The sequence below is a fragment of the Maylandia zebra genome, linkage group LG2 (genome assembly GCF_041146795.1).
Source record: "Maylandia zebra isolate NMK-2024a linkage group LG2, Mzebra_GT3a, whole genome shotgun sequence".
Taxonomy (NCBI): Eukaryota; Metazoa; Chordata; class Actinopteri; order Cichliformes; family Cichlidae; genus Maylandia; species Maylandia zebra.
Window position 1 is genome coordinate 44,236,552 of NC_135168.1, and position 27,002 is coordinate 44,263,553.

Genomic DNA, 27,002 nt, shown 5'->3' on the forward strand with positions numbered 1-27,002 from the left:
GCTGGAAATGCTCCTTTTTTAAACTCCAGGTATCAGATTAATATCATATCAGATTTATATCAAAACTACCAAGACAAGGGTGTATTTATAGCCGATGCCTTAGAGCAAACTACAACTAACTACGTTGTGGGTGTCATGCTAAGAGCTTCTTTTGTCTAACAATAAATATATAAGAGAAGAACTGATGATAAATCAGATGACAGAGGACTTTTCCCAAACATAGGAACCTGTGGTAGACTACTACACGGACAACAACTACATCACTTAACCTGACCTAAACATACCTACTACACAGACTTGGGTTTATTTTGTATGTTTGTTAAATCAGTGTAGTTTCAGTTTCCTGGATGACATTGCTCATTTATTTTCACTTTTGTTGTTAAAAAAATGTTTTATTTCACCTTAGTTCATTTCAAAGGTTCACACTATAGATTCGATAGTTCCCCCCCAAACTACCGTCTACTGTTAATTTGATTTGAATTTACTAAAATGTGTTTTTTTTGCTTGTTTTCTCACAGTTGCTTGAGTTTTTAGTTTAAATTTAGTTAACCATCATAACCTCAGCCAGTGTGGGCAGGGGCTGTCTACACCAAGCAAAATGTCAAAAGTGGGAACCTGCCTACCCACAGTCATTTTCAGTGATATACCAAGAAGTGCTGTTACAGTACAAAATACTGTTTTAAAGGTGAAGATTTATTAATAAGACTGTAAATGTGTCTTTTGTGGGCTGGAAAATAAAAGTATTTCTCATCTGTTTTTCTACCATAAACACACTATTTTGAACAGGTATAGCTACCTTTATAAACAATGCCGAGATAAAAAAAATATATTTTACTTTACCCAAAATAAGTTGAAAAGAACCTATCCTGACCTTCTTGCTGTACTAACCTTCACAGCAGGAAGGTCCTGGGTTTAAAACCACTGGGCAGGTAGGGACTTTTTCCCTGTGACTGGGTTCCCTCTGGATACTCCAGCTTCCTCCCAGTCCTAAGACATGCATGGGGTTAGGTTAATTGGTGATGCTGAAGTGGCTGTAGGTGTGAATGGTAGTGTGTTAGCCCTGTGATGGGCTGGTGTACCCTGCCTCACACACCATGACAGCTGTGGTATGTTCAAACCCCACCATGACCCTAAAATGGATAAACAGCTAAGAAAGAAAAGTAATGACTTTTGTAAAATTCCACAATCAGGAACCACGTACAGGCTTTGTTGGTGGTCTAAACAATATAGCACCTCCTAATATAACGTAAAAATAAGACATAAAGCCATTCTCCTTATTGAATCTTTTTCTTCTTCTTGCGACAGCTCTACTTCTGTCACAAATCATGCCTGACACTCTTCTCTACCCTCTCTGCACTCTCAACTTCACCTCTCTTGTGCCCCATTTGTTGCTTTGGATGGTTGACTCCAGGTATTTAAACTCGTCCGCCTTCACTACCTCTGCTCTTTTTAGCTTCAGTGTTAAACCTGTCTCCCTCTCATACACACGTGTCATTTCTTGCTTCTACTGAGTTTCATTCCTCTTCTATCCAGAGCATACCTCTTCCACCTCTTCTCTACTCTCACTACAGATCACGTAGTCATCTGCAGACATCAGAGTCCACAGAGACTCCATTCTGGCCTCATTTGTCCACCATCACTGCAAACAATTAGGGCCTCAATGGTGATCCATGATGTAATCCCACCCTCACCTTGAAGCCATCTGTCACTCCAGCTGCACACCTCACCACTGTCTTGCTGTCGTTATACATACCCTGCACCACCCTCACGTGCTTCTCTGCCCCTCCACTCTTGGTATTGATCATACCCTTTCTCTAGACCCACAAAGACACAGTCCAGCTCCTGAGCTCCTCTACACTTCTCCATCAAAAATCTCAAAACAAACATCACATCTGTATGTGCCCTCTTGGCATTGCTAATCCCAGTGTCTCTTTTCTAAACCTAACTTTAACACCTTTCCCCACAGCTTCATGGCTTAAGTGTTGCTACAACTCTGCACATCACCCTTGTTCTTTAAAAATTGGCACCAGCACACTTCTCCTTTCCTCATTCTTCAAGATTGCGTTAACAAATCTGGTTAAAAAGTCCCTCTCCCCTAGACATCTCCACACTTCTACAGGCATTCAGTTGCATTTCTACTCTTCATCATCTTCATAGCTACCTTCACTTCCTCCTCACTAATCCTCTGAAATGGATAAGCAGTTAAGACAAAGAATTAGGATGCATCTAATTTCCACCCTGGCATTATTACATATAATCGTGTTTAGTATAGTGCTTTGTTTGTTCTCTTGTTTGCTTTTTCTTCTCCTTGTTTGTCTCTTTTTCTTTCATCTGTGGACTTTTTTGCAGTTCTGTTTATGATGTTGATGAAAATAAAGTTGGGGGAGGGGAACCTGTGCGTTCTTGAAGTCTTTAGTGGCAGCTAAAATAACACGGAGTGCTCCTTCCTAGTAACTTTCCCGTCCCAGGGTAAGTTAGTAGTCCAGCCCCGCGGTCTGCCCGGCCTGTTTTCGCCTCTCTCTGCTCGGTTGTTTGCAGATGTTCATTAGCATTTGGAGCTCCGCCCCCCTGCGCTCTGATTGGACGCACTGTTACTGGAGCTGTCAGCTCAGCTGCAGGAAGGTTTTCGTCTCAGTCCGGTCTGCAGCTACAGACTGACAGAAGCCAGCAGAGGCTCTCTGCCTTTGTTAGCTAGCTGGTAAAGCACCAAGAAAGGACGTAGCCGCATCCATGAAATAGCACACTTTTTTGGAAAATGATCTTCTGTACGAATAAAATGGAGTACCCCCTGAGAACCCAGTGCCAGCGAGTCCAGAAACAGGTAGGTTATAAGGTTAGCTGAATTTCGACAGAGAAGGGGGAGGGGGGTAAGTTAGTTTTAGGACAATTGAAGCTAATAGCGGCTAACTCAGTAGCGTTCATTCATTTGCCTAAGGGATCATTTATATCAAAGAAAACATCTCCTTTTTTTGGCAGCTCTTGAATTCACTCTCAATGCCTTTTAAAGCTTAAAACGAGGTGATAGACGACGGCTAGCTTGCATTTAACTGTTTTTCAAAGTTTTTAACGAACGGTTGGCTAACATTAGCGACCAAAAAAAAGGAAAGGGAAAAAAACAGTCGCAGCAAACTTACGTTGTAGCTCGCTAACGCTTAACAGTTCACAAAGAAAACTAGTTTGACTTAGATGACATTTTGACGGCGGAGAAGTGGGGTTTTAGTGGTTGAATATGGGGGTTAGGACCGCACTGAGCTCGGTTTCCATCTCCAGCCGTTAAAGCGTCACGTAAAGCTTGCAGCGCTTTCTCGCTGTTTTAACGCTTAATTTTGACCGATTAAAGCTACAAATTTACCTGTTTCTCTTTTTGGGTTTTTTTCTGTAAATAAAACCAGGCCCGAACACATTACCCTAACCGCACAAACTGCGAGATGACGGCTCTGCCTTTGTTCTGCCACAGGAGGGAGAAGATTTAAACGCTTCCTTTTAATATTTGTGTTAAATTTGGCGTCGCTTTTGCGGATTATTAATGTGTCCGTGCACTAAGAGCCCGATAAGACGGTGCAGTGTGAGGAGAAAGCTGCAGGTGACGATGACATCATCTGAAGGTTTGGGGAGAGAAGTGGCTGTGAAGTAATGCAGCACCATATATTTACTCCTAAATAACACACAAGCACGGGTTTTGCAGGACACATTCAGCGTGTAGACATACCTAATCCTCAAGGATTGACGGGCATTGTGCGGGTTTTGTCGCTTGCGGTGCCTCTAAATGTTGGCAACTTTTTTTTTATTGTGCTGTTTTTTGCTGGCTTCAACTGGACTGCCAATCAAAGTTGTTTTTCTCCTCTGCCGGTGTTTTTCCACTTCACAACAAAAGGGGGGCGCTGTCCCAAGTTGTAGCCCGAAAGAGACGTATTTGCTGCAGATTAGAGGTCCAGAAATGGAACAAAACAAGCAGGAATGTGAGCAGCTACTTTGTGTTTAAAGACTAATATGCGTTGCTTTTTTTTGTTTGTTTGTTTTTTGCTTTTTTTTTTTTACTGCTGCTATACTTTTACATAAATTTGCTGCAACTGGAGACAAACGATAAGCAATATATACTGGCCGTGCATTTGCCTTTTGATTTGATAACCTTAAACCTTTTGCTTGTTTGTGAGACCTAATTATCAGGGAAAGTCTTTTCTACCCCTACAGTGTCCTTGCTCTACCTGCATGCCATGTTTTCTGACAGGTCCCATCATTCATGTGCAGTATGTATGCTCGCCTTTGTTCCCCCCCCCCAATCATCCTGCAGCAGTGTTTTGTTTATCTTGGTTGTGTTGTATGTGAAGCTCCAGCTTCTTTCCCTTCCTTCTCCTTTTCCAATCTTGGCTGCAGCTGGTTTGTTTTGCACTACTCCCCAAGTTCAGGTTGCAAGAGCAACACCTCCCCACCCCCCCAAGCTGCTTCTTCTGGTGATAAAGGTGGGCGCATGATGAGGTTGAACCCCTCCCAGACTCAGTAAGGAATGCAGATTGAATGTCCTTCTCCTATATCTGCAGCAGCCCCCTCCTGCAGCCCACCACGCACCAACACACTGAAGCGGCTGCTGGTGTAATTTTCCTCTCTTTGTGTGTCATCTTAGTCCAGCGCTCTCCTTCCTAGCCTTGCTTGTTTGTCAGCCAGCTATCAAAGCCTGTCTTTGTCTCCCTTTACCTTTCCTCCTCTCGGTGACGTCATCCCTGTTTTTCATTTCATCCGTAGTCCTCTCTGATCAATACACAAATTATCTGTCCTCTCCCGTGTTGAGGAAAAAGGAGATTTCTTTTGAATGTCAAATGATCTGCACCTGTGAATCTTTTTCTTTCACAACAGGCCCTACTGTGGGTTGTTTATGTTAATATTTTGCAGGCAAGCCACAAGTTTGACTGCATCTTGTGATTTGAATACAGCAACGCTCTAATGTCACCCCCTCAGGCCTGTTTTTGACTACAAAAAATTGCTTTGTTTCTGCGTATACTGTAAGCTGAATTGATAGGCTTCCGAGTGTACATGTGAAACCACAATATGCTTTGTAATAGCATACACAGTTGCAGACATGATGCTGCTTTATATGACCACCCACCCTTACTTACCCTTTTTTCTCTCTTCTTTCAGTGCAATTTTTTTTTTTTTTTTTTTTTTTTTTTTTTTGTGTTCATGTGGGTGGCCAGTAAGGAGTATATCGCCTTGTCAAAGCTATGTGCAGCTTCTCTGGGTTGTTATCAGGCAATAACAATAAAGCTGGGTATTGGGACAATAATACATCTGCCTAAAGCTTTTCCCACAGCGCATATAAATCAGAAAATGTTGATTAGTTTGGATAAAGATAGATCACTTTCAAGACAGAGCTAGGACATGAAAAAATAGCAAAATTTAGGATTTTTTGAAATGAAATGTATTGATGAGCATACTGTAAACTCTTTGTTTTCTATTTGATTTCTGCTTCTGTGTCCTCAACAGACACCATAAACCTGTAGGATGTGTCATTTCCTGCTTTCTGAATGCCTTCACATCCACTGTAGTTCCTGTTTCAGTTTGACTTATTACCTTGTATTTGTCCAGACATGTTTGAAAATTTGCAAAATACCAATTTCCTCTTTGATTATGTGATGGCAAATCCCATCTCCTCAGTCTCTAAAAGAGTAGGTTTGTTGCTTATTTTACTTCAGATTTGAAAATTAACAGAATATGACAATTAGAGGGTTGCTTTTTCTGATTTCTGTGTGTTTCTATGAGTGTTGTCAGTATTTATCTGTGTGATGACGAATGCAGGGTGTTTGCTAAAATTTGACAATACTGCTTAGCACTGTGGGTTTTTAGTTCTTTGCACAAGTCCTTAATTTTGGCTTTGACTTCTCTAACGGTAACCTTTTTAGCTGAAGTAATCACACCGAGAAAAGATGCATCAGCAGGGTGAGTGTCAGTGCCATTTTCAGGGTTAGTTTCCTATTTTGCCGAGGGTTTGTCATAATGTTGATGGGATTGTAGACTGGTGTTTAACTGTTAACCATACCCATCTCTGATTTGAAATACTTTCCCTTTTATATATGTTTACAGTTGCTTATTTTTCTCATGGGAGTATTTAAAATATAAAATCACACCCTAGCATAGACAGGTGGAGATACACAAACATGGAGATGGCTTCAGGCTCTAAAACGAGAAGCCAGTGCATTCTTTCTCACAGCTGACAGTGTTGTAAAAAGATTAACAGTCCTATAGAAATGGATTGGAAAACAGCCCTTGGACCCTCTAAATCATTAGAGCTGTTTTATAAATTTTGGTCATTTTAAGTGTTAAAAGGATAATCCAGGATATGTTCATTGGTTGACAAGTTGTGATTGAGAAATTGTGAGGTTTGCTGCCACAGTCAGTCTCCTGCTCATATAACCTGGTTTTAAAACACCAAACAATCGGCTGCCTTACATTCCTATTTTATACTGTCTGTGGTGTGGCTGAGCTTGCTGAGCCTCGTGCACAGTCTGAGGGGTCAGAACAAGATTTTGTTTTTGGGGTTTTTTGTAATATACTGAAAAACTTCCAAATGGCAGCAGCCACAGCTCCTTTCTTCGTGGCAAGTTATTTTGTAGCCTCTGTGCTCTCCTCCATCATAATCCTAACCCATCCTGAGCCCTTTCCAGCTTGTTCCTGATGAAATGGTGTCTCACTTTCTTATATCTGATTTATGTAATATGAACTGTGAGGGAGAAGGGTATACACTTGAGGCAGGATTCCTCTTTCATCGCAGGTACTAGTGCATAATAATATAAAACAGTAATTTTAGCAACTTGAGTGTCCCCAGTGGGTACTTTATCTGTTCACTGAGTTGGCAATATTTCAAAAAGTCACAACAGTACATCTTTTATATTGTCCAGCAAAATTACTTGGAAAATAATTAGTCCTATAAAGAAGTTTTCTGTGCTTGCACAGCTTGGTCATTGTTTTTTGTATTTGCCTAAAAGTATGATCGATCTATGTTGGAGTCCATTTCATGCCGGAATGAAAAGACTAGGGGAAAAAAAACAGGCGCAGATCTCCTTACATGTTAATTATTTGACTGGTGTGTTTTCTTCACGGTGCAGGCCCCATCGAGCCAGTTAGTGCTTTGATGGAGCTGTAACCTAGATTCTGCAGCTCAGCATACTAATCAGACCTACTCTTGTGAATGTGCTCTTGTCAGGTTTTGATTGGCAGGCACCTGTGCACTCTACATTCCCATTCAAACCATTTCTCATGTATGATGACAGATAAATGAGGGTCAGGGTTTGCATCTAAGCTTGCGTTATTCACTGCCAGCTCATTTTATTCCCTTGCATTCTCCTTAGAGTTAAAATAACTCGTAGTTTATACAAATAAGTCAGTCTCAGTGTGACGTTTGTTAAATCTGTGCTGTCTTGACATGTTTTTTAAGATCTGAGCATGGAGTCTATAATAGGTCAAGAGGTGGAGCCTTCTTCAGGATCAGGAGGAAACCCTGGTCGACTGCAGGGAGAAGTGAAATACCACATGGAGCTGAATACCAAAGATCTGTACAAGGCTAAAATTAAGCAGCGAGTCCTTCTAGTCGCCATTTGCTACGACTATCTGTGACATAAGCTGAGGCGTCTGTGATTTGACAGGAAAGTAGTAATCCCTGCTGCAGGGAGAAGTCTTTGCCAAACTGGAGTGAAACATTTGGCTTTGATGAGTGCCGTCCACACTCGGGTTTCACATACAGTGGAGCTGATTCCTGCTCATGGCTGAGTTCCCAAACACCTTTTCCTAGAACCGATTGTAAGATGGTGACAGAGGCTGTGCCCATGAGGGCGATCCAGCTCCCCTCTCCGCATGGGTCTGTTTCTCTTGGCCTCTGGCTCCTGAGCCCAGTCGCTCCCTTGTTTGTCTGTTAGGGCTTATGAATTTCTTTGCTGCTGCTGCTGCTCATGAGCTTCCCTCTTCAAGGCCTCTTAAGCTCAACTTTCACATTGGTTGCTTCGTCTGTGCTTCCTCCCAGCATGTAAATCCCCTTTTCTAAGGAAAACATGGGTGTTTTTTTTCCCCCTGTAGTTTTAGCAGGCTGCTGTCCATTTTCATTTCACAGAAGTAGAAGTACCTTTGGAAGAAAAGAAAAAATCCACAGTGCTGCTTCTGTGTTTGATAATAATGAAGTGGTGTTGAACTAGGAAGCATCTGGCCCTGCTGCAGCCAACCTGTCATGGTGTCTGTTTGTCTGACGAGCTCTCAGCTGAGCTACTGTTGTTTGCTTGTTTTATTTGGAGAAGGAATAATGCAAGGAATGCGCTCACTTGCCAGTGGCGCCTGTATCACTGCTGTTTTCCCAAGGCTGTTTTTCTTTCAGCTGATTTATGGGGGGGTAAAACAAGTTCGGTCCATGTCACGGACACAGAAGTCTAGCCTGTTTTTTCCTACAGATCTAACGATTACTCCAAAAGAAAGTCATCCTCGGGTTACTGAATTATTTTTATTTTTTGTCCCATATATTTATTTATTGCCAGTTTTAAATAATAAAATGTGTTCCCATTGTGGATTAACTGATTGCTTTGTCTGTAAAATGTCAAAGTCGCTCTTTAGTGACGTCCAAACTCCACCAAAGAGCCAAAGATTTTGGATTTACAGTGGTGTAGTTCAGAGCAGCTTCATCCAGCATAATTTTAAGATTTTTCACAGCCATTAATGTTCTCATTTTTTTTTTTTCTTCTGTCAGCACTTTGTTTCAGCCATTATAGCTATTTCCCACAAAATGGGAGAACTATATCTTATGGTACAATATGGTTTTAAGGTCCCTCTTCCAGAAACCAACAGTCTTTCTCGTCCTTGTCACTGTTTCTGCAGATGATGGTGAATGGTGAGAAGGAGCGAGTGTCACTGCTGGTCAGCAGGGGGAGTGTAGATGCCGTGTCCCAGCAGATGGCGTCTCACCCTCAGTACCTGGAGAGCTTCCTGCGCACACAGCATTACATCCTGCACATGGATGGCCCCCTGCCGCTGCCATACCGCCATTACATCGCCATCATGGTTAGTGACCTTGCTTTTCTCTCTAGGATACATCCAAACCCCTCACCAGCTGTCATCATGCAGCCAAACATACACAAAGCTTTTTTTTTTTTTTTTTTTTTTTTTTTGAGTTTTCATCTTTGTTCCTGTGACTAACAGGCTGCAGCACGTCATCACTGCAACTACCTGGTGTACCTGCACTCAGCGCATTTTCTGAGGGTGGGCGGGGATCCCAAGTGGTTGCAGGGTTTGGAGGTGGCACCCCTTCGCCTTCGGCTCCTTGACAACATTAACAAAGTGCTGGCCCACCAACCCTGGCTCACCGCCTGCTCGCATATCCAGGTACAGCAAAGACAGACCATGGATAAAATGTAACATTTACATAAGTATTTAAAAAAAAAAAAAAAAAAAAAAAAATACTTTGATGCTTTGCTTTATTTCATTTCCTCGTTCTAAATGTGTGTTTGTTTTTGCCTCTGCTCTCCAGACGCTGCTGAAGGCGGGCGAGCAGTGCTGGTCACTGGCTGAGCTGGTGCAGGCCGTGGTGATCCTGGCCCACTGCCACTCCCTCTGCAGCTTTGTGTTTGGATGCGACACAGACGCAGACTTTGTCCCTCTCTCCTCCAAATCTCCCAACGGTACTCCGCCGACCTTCTGCCCCTGTGACGCTGCCAACGGCAACACCAATGTGCCTCAGTCCCTCGCCACTCCCTCCGAACACATAACACGACGACGGGTAAAAATATACTTATATACATATCTGAAGCTATAAACTGAAATTAGTTCATAAATAGTTAGAATAGCTTTAAAAAAGGGACCAATATGTGCAATACTGGTATCACTCAACCCACTGGTGCTTGTGGAAAGGAATAAGAAGAAAAAGGCCAAGATAGCCAAAGTAAATATCACCAGTTTTACCAGATGAAAATGTATTTTAGGAGTGTATTTTTTTTATTTCACTGGCCTTACATCATATAATAAGGATTGGGAAAAAATGTTTAATAGTGTAAAATGACCGATTAATTTGTTCAGTATTTTTCCTTTGATAAATATCATCAAATTCAGTTGGATATTTTCTGATGTTGCATACACAATTAGATTATTTCTGTACCCTTAGCAGTTGCTTTAATATATCAAACTTGATGAGATACTTTTTTTTTTTATCGACAGTCTCTGGACTCAAGTGGTGATGTGACGTGTCTGAAGGAGAGGATCCAGAAGTCCCAGGAAGAGCGTGAAAAGCAAACACTCCAGCAGACAGGTAACACCACCGAGACATTCCCACTCACTCTTCGAGCATTAGTGAAGTCGCACAGTGTGAAACCTGAGCGTTTACCACTCCTTACTTAGCCTCATCATCTCCTTTGCTTTCATCATTTCTTTTAAAGACACGGAGGAGGAGGAGGAGATGATATGCCTCGCAGATCCTTCGCGTTTTATCACAGACCCTGACTTTTGCTATCAGGAGTTTGCGCGCAAGGAGGAGGACCACTTCCAAGTGTTCAGAGTTCAGGTGAGTGTCTTTATAGCAGTGAACGTGTCAGTGTGATTATGTGTAGGGTTTTGTTTTTTGTTCTGAGTTTCCGATTGTCTGGCTGGTGTCTATTAAAGACATTAGCACAGTTTTATTACTCTCCACTGCTGAAGTGCATCTGTGCCACAGTCTGAAGCACTTTGAGATGCTGGTAGCCAAATTAACATGTAAATTTGGTATCAGGCAGCCCGAGGCAGAGTGAGTTAATCAGTACTTTCTTTGACATTTTAACACACTGCTTTGGCTCACAGACCAACAGGAGAGGAATAACTAACAAGATGTGAGCTGAAGTTTTTTTCCCCTTCATATTTTAATTAGATGCGTTTTCTTAATCATGGTCCAGTTCATAAGGCACAATATAAAATGAAAATAGATATAAGAGCTTTTAGAAATGTAAGTTTTGTGTAAATTACCAGAAAATCTGTATTTGTTAACAGGAGAAGAAACAGTACAACAGAGAGCTAGGAGTCTCTTTTCTCCAAGTCCTCTACTTTTTTTCCTACTTTCACTATAAAAGCTAAATCCCACAGCTCAAGCTGCCCCCAAATGGCATCATTTAACTTGTCCTCCATTTGTGCTTGTTAGTGGCATCATGTCCTCTCTGTAGGGGCGGCTGAAAGATGTTGAGGACCACCACAATAGAGACCTGGCTTGTGAGGCAGCTGCTCAGGAAGCATATGGCAGGAAGAGCCTGAAGCTTGTAGTTTAGCAGTTACTAAACACTGAAAACAAAGCGAAGGTGATGTCCGCTAATAAATGTATCGCAGAAGGCATAATTCTCTGATGGGAAGCAGCACGGTGACACAGTTGACTGTTGCCTCAGAGCAAGAAGGGCCTGGGTTTCTATCATCTGGCCAGGATCTTTCTGTGTGGAGATAGGACTTAGTACATATCTGGGAGAAATCTTGAAGAATCATAACAAAATCATATTCTGCAACGCTTTTGGATCATTTTACAAATGAATGCCTCTAAAAACCACAAAATGAAGAACAGCATGGTACATAGATTGGTGGGGCTAGCCTTAGGGGATCATCATAAAACAAAAGTAGAGCAAATAAAAGCATTACTAATGCTGAAAAGTAGTTTCAAATATTTACTACTTAAGCTCTATAGATTAAAGGTTTGGCATCAATCACGAGGAAAAAAATGTTATGTTCTTCTATTTGACTGCAATTTTCAGAACTGCTCACAATGAGGAAAACTCATGTGACCCCTTTTTTTTTTCCCCTCTAGGACTATTCCTGGGAAGATCACGGCTTCTCCTTAGTCAACAGATTGTATTCTGACATTGGGCACCTCCTGGATGACCGGTTCAGGAGCGTAGCCACCCTCTCCTCATTGCACAGTGACGACCTGAAGAGGGCGATCTGGAATTACATCCACTGTGTGTTAGGAATACGGTGAGGCTGCCACTTCGTGCCGAAACAATAAAAATAAAAAATACAAGAGACGTACAGAAACCTGCTTTTTTGTGTGTGTGTTCAATAGTTAAAGTTGTTTGCTTTTGGTCGCAGCTACGATGATTACGATTACGGTGAAGTGAACCAGTTGCTGGAGCGAGATTTGAAGCTGTACGTCAAGGCTGTGGCCTGTTTTCCGGACTCCACCAAAACTCCAGTGTGTCCGCTGAGATGGACTCCACTTAAGACTTCAGAACGGGTAAGACTATTTTTTCGTGTTACGAAGAAAGTTGTCATGTCTGCAAACAACGTATGACGCTAGAAGTGAGAGCCGCAATATTTAATTTGGCACAAATGCAGCAAAACAAGGATCTGGCAGGATCAGCAGAGCTTTCGCTTTTGAACTGAGGTCATTATCAACTAAAACTAAACCAAGAAACGCTAAAATCAGGTGGGAAAAGAACTGCATTGACTCGAGCCACATTGATAAAGGTTTATACTTGGTCTAAGGAGCTTAAAAAGAAAGCGACTTAAGTTTCTTGAAGATGTTTCACCTCTCATCCGAGAAGCTTCCAGTTCAGGTATTTTATGCTCGTACTGGTGTGCCTGCATTGCTCTGGGATTTCTCTCTCCAAGCTGGTCAGTTCAGCACTTTTTCTGCCAGCTTTTTTCTGAACCAACTGAAGAGCTGGAAACAAGAGTACTGAACAGGCCATTAAAGTTGCAGGATGTTGCAGGTGGATGTCAGGGTGTAGGGTTATGGTGTATCTGCAGTGTAGATTTTTAAATATATTTTGTGATTTTTAGCTTTTAGATGGGAAAGCAGGGACAAAGTGCAGAAGGATGAAATGCATTGTGGCTCATGGTTTACATGTTCAAACCAGGGAGTAATACTGGCGCCCCCTACAGCACAGATTTGAACTAGAAGCATAACTCCAACAAATGTGCCCCGTCACATCAACCTGTCCACTCAACACATTCCCAGAAACTGTTAGTTATCACTAGCATCAGCCCTCGGTGTTAATGTTTAGTTTTTTCTCTCCTCAGATACACATAAACTTACTAATCATGGAGGCCCGGCTGCAGGCGGAGCTGCTGTACGCGCTGAGAGCCATCACTCAGTACATGATTGCCTAAGAGGATGTAGAGGCACGTCATTAAAACTCTTCGCCGGTACAGAGAGACCCGGAAACAAGAGGATGAAGACATCTGAAGAGCAGCCAGTGACGTGGGGTGAGAGCGGCACTTTTAAGGACACAGAGCTGCACTGTTTGCAGCTGTGCCTCTTTGAATGTGCTTTTTCTCCTCAGATCCAGTATATTTAAACCATAGCGTGCCACACCCCTCCTGCAACTCATCTTATTGTGAAGTCCTCTTATCAGACATCTTGGCTCTCGAAGGTTATGTGCAATTATTGCTAGTTATTTTAATTTTTACCTGTCGTCTTGTGTTCCAGTCGGTCGCAGCAGCAGTGTGTTACCAGTGGCCAATACTCTCCTCTTTAGTTTGAGAAGTCTCCTTTTGTATTAAATATGCTTTTCCAAAAACGTATATCTTTGTGTACACGTTGAATGAATGTTAATGGGAGACCAGTTCTTTGGGGTTTTTTTTTTTTTTTTTTTTTTTTTTTTTTTTTTTTTTTTTTTGTGGACAATCCTTGTCAGTGTTGGAGGAGGACTGTGAAGGACGACCGTTTTGCTCTCCCTGACATTTCGTATTAATGCTGGTCAAGAACAAAAATGAGAATGACACTGCTGGAAGTTATCACATCACTATAGTTTCTTTTAATAAGCACTTTTTTAAACTTTATATATTTATAATGCAAGGTAGCTAATGAGTAGACATACTGAGTTTGTGGGTCTCGTCTTTATGACGTGTTTTAAAAAAAAAAAAAAAAAAAAAAGAGAGAGAAAAAGATTTGACTGTTTGTCCTCAAACTTTCAGACTCTGCTTTTGTTTCCCAGCCCCGATTTCTGAGTGAAGGTACGCGTTTCAGGATATTTCAGTGAAATATTGCTCTAATATTTTCAGTTTAGCTCTGGCACAGGGACTCTGAAACTAATCTGAAGAAGTCAGTAAGCTGTTTCTTACAGCGACGAGTAAGCTGAGCCACGTTTTTTCTTTTTTTTTCTCCCCACTGACACGCTTCAGAGACGATCAAATCAGAGACTAAATGTTAGACCACGGGTCCTTTAAGACCTCAACCTTTCACAAAAGTACAAAAAATCAATTGGAGCAATTTTAAAAATAAATAACACTTAAGGTTGATCTGTGAGTTCAGATTTTTGTTCGGGGATTTGTGTTAAAGCTTTTCTTTCTTTGTGTGAACTGTATCGAAGTAGATCATCACAGCAGAGAACCCGTGGTACACTTAGCAGAGCGATGTGCAGAGTAGCTGTTAATAACACCTGTATCTCCTTTCTGTCTTTTCTTTTTACAGTTTGTTTTTTTTTTTTTTTTTTGTAGTAAACTTTTGGAGTACTTTTTGTTTTGTTTGTTTCTGGGTGACAGTAGGACCTACTTGTCATGCTGCGGCCTGGGTAGTTGTAGAAGTGTGACAGACTGTAGATTTAGAATTGGTAACTGCAGGATATAGAACAGAAACTGAAGTCCATATCGACTAAAGCAAAAAGCGCTGTTAACACAGGTGCCTTCAGGCTAAAACTGGAGTGCTGCTGAAGTGGAAGGATGTGACGACTGGAGGCTGAACGTGGGCCGGAAACGAGCCCGGCTGACAGGCGGGAAAGCTTTTCCTGCCCGAGTGGGAACAGTTCTTGTTTTTCTTTCTTGGTGTAGGTCGGAGCCGGTTCTGATGAACGTTGCAGCTGTGAACGCCCATGTTTTCTAACAGACACCTTCTACAAGCCCCAGCAACTCAGCAAGAGCCTTTGACACAGATGGATGTTAAAAATGTTCAACTTTAGTAGACTTACAAAAAAAAAAAAAAAAGGACCTTACCTTAAAATAAATAACCTAAAAAAGAGAATAAGTGCAAAGACAAAAAAATGTTTTTTTTTTGGAAAATGTGAAGAAATGTTTTTCTATAAAGATGCTCTATGAAAAATAAATCTGCCTACTGTTGTCTGTTCCTCCAAAGAGAAAAGCCTGAGGCTACTTAGTTTAAAAGCTCTGTGGTCCACCCAGACATTTAATTTCTTATAAATCCTTTTGCCAGCTGATACCTTTGGCTCAGTTTTAACTCTCTGATTCACAAGTCGTATTTCAAAAGGTGTGATTTAAATCTTATTGGTTTCTTTTATTTGATTTTTTTTCCTGTTTATACTTACAGTAATTGAAAACATAATTGTATAAAAACATCTCTTATTTTACATAGGCCACTTGCAGCTTCTTGAATGCCCACTGGGGGGCAGTGCTATATCAGTGCTGCTGCTCTCAGTTCAGAAACAAGCGCTCATAGCCTGTTTTTCTGTTTTCAGCTGTTTGATTTGATGTCTTATCACTTCCCACGACATCAAATATGTTTGAATTACCTATTTTTAGGTAAATGGGGCATCACATATCATCAGCACAATCTGAGGTCACTGCAAAGAGACTGCTTGCTTCTAGTGATAGATTTCATCAGTGATAGTGCTGAGTGCCAGAGAACTGGCCAGTGTACTCGTGATAATATGATATTTCGATCTCTCATTTCTTTACATTTTCTATTTGGGAAATAGGCAACGGAATGTATTGAAAAGTACAAACATGCATGGAAATACAATATGCAAGGCAAAAACAGTATTTGTACGAGTCAATATTTAGTATGACCTTTATTCTTCAACACAGCCTGAACTGGTCATTTCTTTAAGTCGTCTTCAGGAATAGTTCTCCGGACTTCTTCGGATGTTTGCCGTGTTTTTTTCTGTTCTCTGTCAAGATTTTTCAATAATTCTGAGGTTCTGGGAATGCCAGTCCAGGACTGAGTTCAATTGTGAGTTTTTCTATCCAGGTATCCTTTTATTGTATTGGCATTGTTTGGGATCACTGTCACGCTGAAGAATTAGGCTGTTGCCTATCAGATGCTTTCCAAATGGTATTACATGGTGGATCCCAAGACCAATTTACAAAGTCCTTGGAGGCTCAAGATATTTGCATAGCATATCCTCCTAGGAAAAAATATTACTAGGTCCTGGAAAGAGTTATAATTGTAGGCTTACAATAAGTCTTTGAGGTTGTTTTTTGTTTTTGTTTTTTTGAATGACGGTGTTTAAGTTTTAATTTGTGCATACTCAGGAAGGCTGTGACGTGGTTTTAAGATGAATAACTACCAGCACAAAGTGCATACCTGTACGTAAGTGACGGGATCCTTGGATCACAGCGGCCTCTAGTGGAAGACATGCACAAGTGCACCATGTCTGAAGCGTCACAAGTCATCAATGAGCAGGAAAAGTGGGTTAAACAGTTTATTGAATCGATTTTTGCTGTTCAGAACTGTTTGTCATCTCTGGCTGACTTTAACAATGTGTAAAGAAAGAAAACTAATAAAGAGGGGCGCAGGGGATGAAAAAAAACTATCAACATGATTTAAAAAAAAATCATTAACATAATTGGCTTATGCACAACTTCCCACCCTCCCCAATGGAAAAAACAATTTCACCCTTGCCAAATGCTACAATACTGTATCAAATAGGGGCGATTTAAAATGTAAAAACATGAAGGGACTAACTGCTACTTAAAAAAGCTGAAGGATGAAGAATATTCACAAAGTTACATAAGGGGAGACACAAGAGAAGTAATAACATCACACCTGACTGCTTCAAGGAGGCAACAGTAAACTAGAGACATCAAAGTAGATTCTCACCAACCAGCCGCCGCTCCTTTAGTCAGATGTTACTAAAATTTCCCCAACTGTGGAACTCGGTTAAGGAAAAAAAAACAGAAAAAAGGGTGCAAAACATAATAACAAAAGTAATCGTGTTATGATTCAAAATAAGTGCAGTTACCCTGCTTTTAGATTTAAAAGACCAGGTTGGGTCGGGTTTATAAAAATAAAAATAACAAGGACGAGGAAAGTATGGAGTCTTTTTTTTTTTTTCAAATCTTGTCTGCAAAATATAAATTACTAGTGCACACAAGGTAAATAACTCCTGCAGGAGATAAATAACTCTTGCACGAATTAAAATAACTCCTGCGGACATAATTAACTTGTGTGCACATGATAATATCCTCACACGGCACAGTAGGGGTTCTGTATTAATTCCTACTGATTGCGTGTGAACTTCTACCATAACACCAAGTCGTTATCCTTGTGCCATATACAAAAAAATTCCCCCGATATGCACCCCTTGCATTGTGGCATATTCCAGGATAACATCACAACTGATATGACATCTAGCACCATTACAAAACCAAACAAATGAGAATTTTAAAAAAAGGAAATATTTGTGGGTGACAAAAACAAAACAGAAAGAAGAAGAGTGCTTTAAACATATCAGAGGCTAACATATTCACACAGCTACAGCGAAATGATGAATAATAAACTCCAGGGATTTTTTAAATTAAATTAAAAAAACGAAACAAAAACACAAAAAGTTAGTTAAGAAAGGGGAGAGATGACAAAATAAAGCGTCGCTACAGAGTAAAGTCGTGCTATAGTGTTTTAAATATTGGCAGAAAAACAAAACAACCGAGGGGACAAGCTAGCTGTGATTTACATGGCTGAGAAGCTAAAATTAAAGGTGAAGTCAAATTTGGGATGCGAGGGGGGGAGCTGTGAGTTGGTTTCCAGTCTGCATACAAGACAAATTGTGCAAAATAAAGTTCATTTATTCATTTTTGTTTATTTTTTTGCCGGCATCTGATTAGGTCTGTGCACAAGTGTTGTTTTTCCTGAGAGGTAACGGTTGCATGAGCCTCGTTTTGAGATGAAAGTTTTTTTCCTATTTGATGCATTTTTTAAAAATCGTTTTTTTTACTTGGACTCAAAGAAAGAAAAAAGAAAACAGGAAGCACGAGGCAGGCGGCTGGAAATCTGCTTTAAAACTGTCAAGTATTTGCCTCTTTCAACTTTTAAAGTCACCTTACAGGTATCTCTCGCTTATATATATATATATGTATGTATGTATGTATGTATGTATATTTGCTGTTTTGCAAAGCTTATGTACACTGAGTATACTCAGGCCCAAGCGCTCCCTACATGCCATGCCAATGCAAATATTAGTGTTCCTTTGGTTATGTAAAAAAAAAAGAAAGAAATCTACATGCATCTTATTCTTTACAAAAATAAAAGTATAGAAAATTACAGTTAAAAATGATCTGAGAATGCTTCTTCCAATGTGTAAAAAAACATCACTTGTCATTAGTAATATATTCATACGTATTAATATCTGATTTCCATCTAAACTGTATATTAAAACTATCATCAAATATATTCTTTTTTTGTACTTCTCACACAGTGAATTAATTTTTCTTTTCCAACGTTAGTACTGAATAATAAAAGAAAACGTCCAACAATATATCGGGAAAATGTTAAATAGCAAAAACAAACCCTTGAGGGAGGGACTTTTTTTTTCTTTCTCAAATTTCCTTCAAAAGATAGGTCTGCATAGCATCGTGTACCTGCGCAATTTGTACATTTACAGGATCATAAACTCTCTTCTTTTGAGATGGTACAACCTAATATGGATGCATCTTTTAGTGTGGGGTCCCTGTGTTGCAGGAAACCTAAGTGCTTTGAAAATGCACAGGCTCGAGGGAAATAAAGGAAGAAGAAGAAGAAGAAGGAGTCAGGTTGGACAGTGGAGGCATGTCAGCTGTCTAGGACAATGTAATACTTGGCCAACCAATCACTCGTTAGCGTATGGATTTACCCTTGAATGCCCCGTGTGTAAATTCACAAATCCCATTTCTTCATTTTGTTAGTTCAACTGCACATCAGAGATTAAAAAAACAAAACAAAACACCCTCTATCTGACATCTACCTTAACACAATGGATTGAAGTAAAAAAAAAAAAAGCCAAACTGCAAGTACATACCCTCTCAACTCTTTTCTCTAAAATCATGAATTTAAAATCGTACATTTAATCAGGGCAAGATGTGCAACCACATGTTTCATGCCTCCGGCCGTCCCATCTTTATCTTCCACCTGTTCACAACAGTCCTCTCGCTCGCTTTATCTGTATCGAGGTCGGTGCAGCAGGGCAAGTGTACCTCATTCAGACGAGCATTTGGTCTGGCAAGTCACGCCGAGCGGGAAAACTGGCCATTTCTCCAAAAATCAAAACAAAACAAACAACAACAACAAAAAAACAGTCCATCAAGTCTCTCAAACCAGCGCCTTTGAGATCCGGAGTACCATATCCGCCCTAAAGCTTTTGTCGTGTAACATAACTAAAGTGGAAACTCATTCCAGCCAGAGGGAGGGAGGGAGGAGGGGTGGGGACGGGGAAATAGGTGATTTGTCTTGTCAATCTAAAAAAACAAAACAAAACCAAACCAAAAACCATCAAGTCACACATTTAAAAAAAAATCAGTTTGCAGTGAAAAAACAAACAAACAAAAAAACAAACAACAACAACAAAAATGGCTAGCAGCCCAATCGTCCGAGTGTTATTTAAAAACCCCCAAAACAAAACAAAATAAAAATAAACAGAAAGTTGTGCATAGTAGCCTGAATCTCCTCCGCTTCCTCTGCATGTCTTGGCACGTGATATGAGTGAGGTCTTCGTTTGTAAAAGTCCAAGAGAAACGGCGCGCTTTGAAGACAAGCATCTTCGGCCAGCAGGGAGGAGGGATCAACCGGTGGTTGCGTGACGTTATCTTGATGGGAGATTAGTTTCCTGCAAAGACGATAGAGAGGATCATTCACCTCGCTGTCGCTTAAAAAGGCCGTTTGAGAAGATCTGTTAGCCATATCTGCATGCAATGCTGTGAGTAATGAGCAGATCTTTGTGAAAAAAACTAAAAGGGGTGGAAATATTCAATCTACAGTGACAGAAAAAAACAGAATAAAGATAAAAACGCTTTAGATTAGAAAGTCGGAAAATACTGAAAATATTACATTTTTTTCATTTAATATAATATAGATTTTTTTTAAGGAACAGTTGATCACCGAAGGTCATTTTCACTAAATCCTGAATTAAAATGCTAAATATTCTCTAGATTTGCTGCTTTTCTTTACTTCGCACCACCGTGAATTGAATATATTTAAGTTTTCAACACCTAAAGACAATTTTTTTTTAATTCTTTAGACTAGTAAATAGTTCGTGTCTCTGACAGTGGTTGGTGTACCTGGCTAACACCGTGTGGTCAGGTGAGTGATTAGCTGGGCACCCAGTTGTGAGCGGAGCCCTGCGTGGTGGTCGGTCCCGGGTAGCCTTGGCCTCCAGGCAGCATGGGGTCGAAGTTGAAATCGAGGCCGTCTCCGTCCATGAGGTCACTGTTGATTATGTAGTCCACATCGCAATCCAGGTTTTCGGTGAACATGTCAATGTCCAAGTCCGTAGGGAGCCGACCCGGACCGGTGGAGAAGCAGGACGGCACTCCAAACTGACTGATTCCCGGCAGGGTGGTGATGGGCCCCCCGTGTTGCGAGCCAACGGCTGGTAGCGCGGCGTGTTGGGCTTTGAGGGCAGAGAGCTGTGACGGGTCCTGAGACAGACCTGAGAGGATCATCCCCAACTCCATCTGAGAGTGATGCTGGTGTTGTTGCTGCTGCTGCTGCGCCGGTGGTGGTGGCTGCTGCTGCTGCTGGTGGTGAAGGTGATGCTGCTGAGGCTGCATCTGTGCCTGCAGCCCGATGGGGGACACGGTGTTCGGCTCCAACCCCTTACCCAACCTCACTCCTGCAACAGACGTGCCCAAACCTATCATTCCCACCCCTCCAGAATTCGGCATGATGGAATCCACTTGGGCCATCAGGACATCGCTGGGAGGAGGGGAGTCGGAGGTGAGCAGCGCTTCCAAGCTGGAGGGTACGTGGGCGCTGTAATGGCCGCTCCCACGGGAGCTGGGGGTGGGCATTGGGTTGAAGAGGGAGTTGCTGAACGTCGTCTGCTCTTTGCTGCCGGGCCCGCAGGGAGACACGGAGGTTGTGGCCCTGGTGTGGGTAGGGGCCTGTGGGAGGCTGGATGAAAGCTGATGGAAGGAGGGGAAGCTGGAGCCTCGAGGCAGCAGGGTGGAGGCGGAGGGCAGCGGAGTGGGAGGTGCTGGTGGGGCTGTGCTGGGACTGGCCCCTCCCTGCTGTCCAGTCATCAGAGTGAGGCCATCGATCAGGTCCAGCTCCTCCATGAGCGTCTCGGTGAGGGTGGGAGTCAAGTTGCTGGCAGAGAACCGCCCCAGCAGGCCGTCATCAGGCAGGTTGTCGTCATCCTCCTGGCCCGGAGCAATGGGGGACAGACGTCCGCTCAGGGTGCTGGCGTTAGAGCTCGTGCGCGGGCGGAAGGTGGTCCACATATCCGTGTCGTCCAGGCTGCCACGGGACGAGGGGCTGCTGCTGTTCACCCCCCATTTGGAGAACTGCTGGGATGAGTTAGGGCTGTCCGCGCCCGCCGAGCCCGTGGCACCATCGCCCTGCAACACACCTGCGGTGCCTCCCAGGCCGGCCGCTCCCGCCTGCTTCTTGGTCTGCTTGGCCCTCATGCGGCTCTTCAGCAGCTTACTGCTGTTGTCCATAGATGCAGCCCGGCGACGCGGCGCCTTGCCGGTCTTGCCTCCTTCGGGGTTGAGCATCCACCAAGAGCTCTTTCCGGTCGATTCATTGTGTACCCTCAGGAACTTGTTGTGGAGTGACAAATTGTGGCGAATTGAATTCTGAAAATCAAAAGGTAAAAAAACAAACAAAAAAAAAACCACAAAACACAACAATGAAGAGAGAGTCATGAATTGAAACTCACAGGAGAATCCAGCAATAGAAAAGATGCTGACTGAATGAAAACTTTCAGGATTAAAAAGCATTTTAAACCTTATTTTGGAGCAAACTTTTCTACTTTTTTTGTGTTTTTTAACAGATTTGACTTTTTATTCCGTGAATGCATTTTTACATCCAAGTAGCCACTGAAATTAAAGTTTATTTATTAAATAATGCTTTACAATAACTCCCCAAAGGTGTTTCAAGTTGGTTGCAGAGTGGTGAAACTTGCTTTTATTACACTGGTGATTTGCAGATTAATCACTTATCTTTAAATGAGAATAATAAAATTAAAGTATGGCTACTGTGGATATAATCTTTAGTAAAGGATTTTCAAAATAGTTTTTGTCTCATCTTGGATGACACAAAATGTATTTATTATCTTTGAAAAGGGTTTATACCAAAACAGACGATCTTAGACGGTAATAAGCCCGAGCAATTACAACTTTGTTTCGAAGGGTTTCACACCAACGCTTGCTGGGAACCACCCGTCTGCTAACAGTAGTACAAATGAGTGTGGCCTCAGCTTTAGTTTTATTGAGGAGGTATCTGTCTCCTCCTAGCATAACAATATCAGAAGAGGTATTAAAATACAAACTCAACATGCTGTTTAGGCAGCCGGCGTGACGCAGACACCACAAGTATGAATAAACATCTGCACCAAAGCCTCCTGGTGCTTCTTGTAGCTTGACAAAATTGTCAAAAGTGTAAAAATGAAGATGTTTCCAGTGCTTTTTATTTAACTTGGACTGCTTCTTATTGATCGCTTCTTTACTCGAGCACTCAAAGCATGTACACAACATGCCTCATTCACACCAGCACTTCTTTTTCTACCTGGGTGCCTCCTATCTAACATTCAGGCTGTTCAGTATCTTGCCCAAGGATAATCAGAAGGTTGGTGGATCGATCCCTGGCTGCTCCAGTCTCCATCCCAAACATCCTTGAGCATCCCTGATGCAACCATCAGAGTGTGACTGTTAGATAGAAAGCACTTAAGCGTTTGGGGGGTGTTTGTGTAAATGAGGCATGTTGTATGAAGCGCTCCCAGTCCTCAGGTAGAGTAGAAAAGCATCTTTTTTCACCCAGTGACAGTCAACAACCAATGCCAACCACCTAGCAACTAGTAGCTGTATCACCTCCAAAATGTTTACAACTTTTAACAATGTGCACGAGGTCACGTGATTAACCTCAGTACTGCCTGTAAATGCCATCCAGGGGTTTTCCTGCCCACTAAAAGGAAAATAAGCAGAACTATGATTAATAATATGTTTAACCACTTTTCCCAAAGCTTATTTACTTAAAGTTAAGTATTTTAGTTTATTTTTAAAACTAGGACAACCAGAATGGCTGGCCTATGCACAAACTTGGGTTAAATAAGGAAACACACACACTCTCTGCCGTAACTCTTAATGCAGCTCTGTGGTGTGCCAGGAAAAACTCTTACTGACACATTTACCTGGTGGACCTAAGTGTTTATTTTATTACAGTTCAGCTTAACTCTTAAAACTAAAAGGCCCATAAACATAAAGATAACCTTGGCTGTGTACTGACTCAGATGATTCCCTGCAGATGAAGCCCTCACCTTCCAGCCGGCGGAGCTGTTGCTGTCTCCTTTGTCTCTGAAGTAAGGCACAGTTTTCACCATCCACTCATATATCTGCGCTAGCGTCAGCCTCTTCTCGGGTGAGTTCTCGATGGCCTGGCTGATCAGGTCCGCGTAGCTCTGGTTCCCCCACGCGTTGCGCCGGGAGGATCCTTTGCGCGGCGTCGCTCCGGGTCCGCCCACGCCGGCCACGACCCCGCCCTCCACGGACGCCGCAGCCGCTTTCTCGGGCTCGGACGCGATTTGCTGGGGCTCGGGCTTGTCCTCGTCAGCGGGCGGGGTCCCGGCGGCGGACTCGGCGCCGTCCGCCCCCTCCGACTTGACAGCCGTGATGTCGGGCCTCGGCAGCGGCCACGTGCAAGAGCGAGGTCTGCTCTGCGGCTCAAAATCTGGGTCAATCGGGGGCACTGGCGACTCCTCCATGGCGGTCCTCTGAACTTCCACTCAGAGAGGTGTTCAACTTAAAACATTTAAAGTTTGACAGGTAAGTTTGAGCCGATGACACCTTAAGAGAAAACAAACACACCACCTTTAAAATAAACAAACAAACAAACGAAAATAAACAAACAATATACTTCACCCTTCGCGGGGGTGTCAACCGAAGGGCCTAGAAAAGAGACGTAATAATCTGAACACGCCAATAGCCTCGGTTAATCCTCAGATTGGAGATTAGGGAACCCAAATAATCTCCTTAATAGTAACTATCATAAACCTTCAGATTTATATAGAAATAAGGAGGGCTGGGGCGGGACTCTCTTTGTTTGAATGAAATCTAAAAAGATAGTCGCACAATGACAATAAGCACCAAAACATCTGGACCTAGACGGGGTTTGGGGCCGCATCTGGAAATTATTAATAATAATAATAATAATAATAATAATAATAATAATAATAATAATAAGAAGAAGAAGAAGAAGAAGAAGAAAATATATATATGTGAACATGTGTGGCTAAAAATAGAAATTGAAGCCATTTAAAATCGCTTACATTGCTATATTTTACTTTCAAGGAGAGAGTGGTTTATATGCGGGTGGAGATTTTGTAATTATTGCGGATTAAATTTGTGAACTCACACGTGAAGTTTTCTTGTGAAACTATGCAGTATGCATGCGAGGATTAGCTGGCTGCGGTTACAAAGGAGCTTCTGGCTGTTCTTGTAAACAACCGGGCAGTCTGAGGTCTCCACAAGACCAGAAAAAGGGAGAGAAAACGACCAAAGTTTATTTATTTATTTATTTTAAGTTCCGCAGACATCCACTAACCGGTGCGGCTTAGTCAGTCAAAGTGAAGATGTGCGGCGGCTGACTGTCCGAGCTGGCGGTCTGTTCAACACTGCCCCGGTACGCTGGCACACGTCTCTGTCTGTCTTCTGGTGGGAAAAACGAGCCTCCAGCGAGGATAAGATGTCAGTAAGGACGCTTCGGGATTTGTTTATAACACTAGAGAGATGACAGAAATGTGCAAAGAGAAGTCCGCGCCTCAGGTCTGCACGGTCCGCCACATTGCGGTCGGGCGCATGTCACCATCTGCCATGTTTCCCCACAGTCCTGCCGCGGCACACGATACTCGAAGAAGCGGGTTTTAAAAAGCCCACTCGACCGCAGCCCGGAACTCAGCCGACCCTCGTCTCGTTGTGTCGCTAACCAAGCCTCGCAGTTTCTCCGCAGGCGCTTGGGTGAAACTGGGGTCGCCCGCAGGTCTGTCGGCTCCCACTCGCCGCACTTTGAAAACAGCACCGATAGCCTCCGTAACGTTAGCCGCTTAAGCTCCTGCTACTCCAGAGTTTACAATCCGTGGAAAAGTCCGTGAAAAGCCTCCGATAACTTCATCCAAGTTGCCGTTTCTAGTCCGCGCTGACTTTTGTAAAACTTCCTGTTGTTGTGTCGGTACAAATATTCACTCCTTCGGGATCTTTTCGACTTGTTTTGTTTTGTTTTGACTCGAGGCGAAGACTCCCTTCTGACGTCTGTTTACCACTGTCAGGCAACGCACTCTGCGCCTGCGCACAATGGAATTCTGGGAAGGCGAGTCCTGTGTGTGGCAGACGGTTCCGACGTAAACAGCCGCGCTCGATGGCAACATGTACCTGTAGTGGAACATTATGTAACAGTTTATGAAAGTGTCCTAAGTACTCTTAGGCCATTTAAGGTATTACCGGTAATTAGAAACACGAGACAAGAAAAGACTGCAAAATTACATTATTTCCAGAAACAAACAAACAATAATTATAACCTTAAATTTTAATGTTTACTCATACATAGAGGTCCCTCTGAATACCTCCTCAAATTTCCAGTTTTTAATAATACATTTAGTAAACTTGTATGGATTCTGTTTTATTTAGCTTTGTTGAATTTGACTGTGCTTTATTACTTTATTACATGTGATATTGCTTAATAATTTGTTTTAACTTTAATGTAGTTATTTGTGATTTATTGTAATTTTCAGATTAGTTACATTTTACTGAGCTATATCCTAATTTAAGCTATTCGTTAATGCTATTTAAAAACATCTTGTCTTATTACCTGGGAAATGAATAAATAAGATTTTATGGCATTTTATAAATAATTATATTAATTAGCAATATGTACACTCAGGAGGAGTAGAGACACCAATCTATTAGGTACTGCATCAGTTATGTGTAAAACTGTGCCAAATCAAATATGCAGTTCTACCCACTGTGGCTACTACAACTAAAAAACAATTTTGCATCCATAGGTAATTCAGAACCCACCTTAAGTGTGTTAAAAATCTAAATCTATCCATTTTCTTCCACTTATTCAATTCAGGTTGGGTTGGAGCCTATACCAGTTGCCACAGGGTGAGAGGTGGGGTACACCCTGGACAGATTGCCAGTGTATCACAGGACTAACACATAGAGACAGAGAACCATTTACATTTACATTAACACAGACACGTGAAGAACGTGCAGACTCCACACAGACAAGGCCCCAGACTGGATTTGAACTTTAAATATGAAATCGAAATGGATGAAGAGCGACATAGTCTTCATTATAGGCCTCAGGCCAGAGTTAAATGCAAGGATTTGGGTTGGAATATCCAGTTTGGCACAGGCCATGCCACCACTGAAGGTCTGTGGTTCAATAACTTGTTCTTTCAGTTCACATGTTGGAGTGTCCTTGGGCAAGATGTCGCACCTGATGCAAGCACCGAAGAGTGAGATAAAAACATTATAACGTGTACCGAGTAAAGCTTTGTATGAATGTGAATGGCTGGATGTGGATACTAAATACCAGTCAATTAAAATTAAAACCTTGATATTCCTATTACCAAAAACATAGGTATATTCATTTATTTATTGGTTTATTTATATATCATGACAGAGTAATATATGTGGAACAATAGAGTAGTCTGTGTTATAAATGGAATGAAACAAGAGATATGAGAAGGGCACTTACATTAAACCTCATGAAAAACCTGCTCTATTTTCAACTTAAACTTTAAGACTTTTTGTGAATTGAAAATGTGATTATTGCTTTTAAGTTTCCACTCAGGCACAGTGTATCTCTGTATGTATTCTGTAAGTTATGTGTTCAGTTATTTAAAACATTACAAAAAAATGCTTGGGCCAACCTAGTTTTTAGGTCTTGG

The 27,002-nt window shown here is 41.9% G+C and overlaps 2 protein-coding genes across 5 annotated transcripts; one reads left to right on the forward strand and one right to left on the reverse strand.

Moving 5' to 3' along the window:
• The first annotated feature begins 2,617 nt into the window (after positions 1 to 2,617).
• On the forward strand, positions 2,618 to 15,011 carry sesn4 (sestrin 4). Its single transcript, XM_014412586.4, has 9 exons — positions 2,618 to 2,821; positions 8,848 to 9,030; positions 9,169 to 9,351; positions 9,497 to 9,745; positions 10,180 to 10,270; positions 10,398 to 10,522; positions 11,777 to 11,943; positions 12,058 to 12,202; positions 12,991 to 15,011. Exons 1-9 carry the CDS (start codon positions 2,756 to 2,758, stop codon positions 13,078 to 13,080), a joined length of 1,299 nt encoding a protein of 432 aa, XP_014268072.1. The 5' UTR covers positions 2,618 to 2,755; the 3' UTR covers positions 13,081 to 15,011.
• Positions 15,012 to 16,332: 1,321 nt separating this feature from the next.
• On the reverse strand, positions 16,333 to 25,399 carry foxo4 (forkhead box O4). 4 transcript variants are annotated; one of them, XM_076874915.1, is made up of 4 exons: positions 24,656 to 25,399; positions 23,373 to 23,853; positions 20,173 to 21,693; positions 16,333 to 19,721 (listed from the first exon to the last, which is right to left on the reverse strand). In XM_076874915.1, exons 2-3 carry the CDS (start codon positions 23,814 to 23,816, stop codon positions 20,203 to 20,205), a joined length of 1,935 nt encoding a protein of 644 aa, XP_076731030.1. In that variant the 5' UTR covers positions 23,817 to 23,853; positions 24,656 to 25,399; the 3' UTR covers positions 16,333 to 19,721; positions 20,173 to 20,202. The 4 variants fall into 4 exon arrangements, with proteins under 4 accessions (XP_076731030.1, XP_004545663.2, XP_076731026.1 ...); XM_004545606.4 differs by having other exon boundaries at positions 23,373 to 23,898; XM_076874911.1 differs by having other exon boundaries at positions 24,467 to 25,399.
• Between the last annotated feature and the right edge of the window lie 1,603 nt (positions 25,400 to 27,002).

What these genes read in the sequence shown, in the direction of transcription:
- sesn4 (XM_014412586.4), top strand. Translation starts at nt 2,756, where the DNA reads ATGATCTTCTGTACGAATAAAATGGAGTACCCCCTGAGAACCCAGTGC. An exon ending in AACACATAACACGACGACGG is followed by an intron (nt 9,746 to 10,179) that starts GTAAAAATATAC and finishes TTTTATCGACAG; the next exon opens with TCTCTGGACTCAAGTGGTGA. An exon ending in TCCAAGTGTTCAGAGTTCAG is followed by an intron (nt 10,523 to 11,776) that starts GTGAGTGTCTTT and finishes TTTCCCCTCTAG; the next exon opens with GACTATTCCTGGGAAGATCA.
- foxo4 (XM_076874915.1), bottom strand. Translation starts at nt 23,816, where the DNA reads ATGGAGGAGTCGCCAGTGCCCCCGATTGACCCAGATTTTGAGCCGCAG. An exon ending in ACAGCTCCGCCGGCTGGAAG is followed by an intron (nt 21,694 to 23,372) that starts GTGAGGGCTTCA and finishes TTTGATTTTCAG; the next exon opens with AATTCAATTCGCCACAATTT.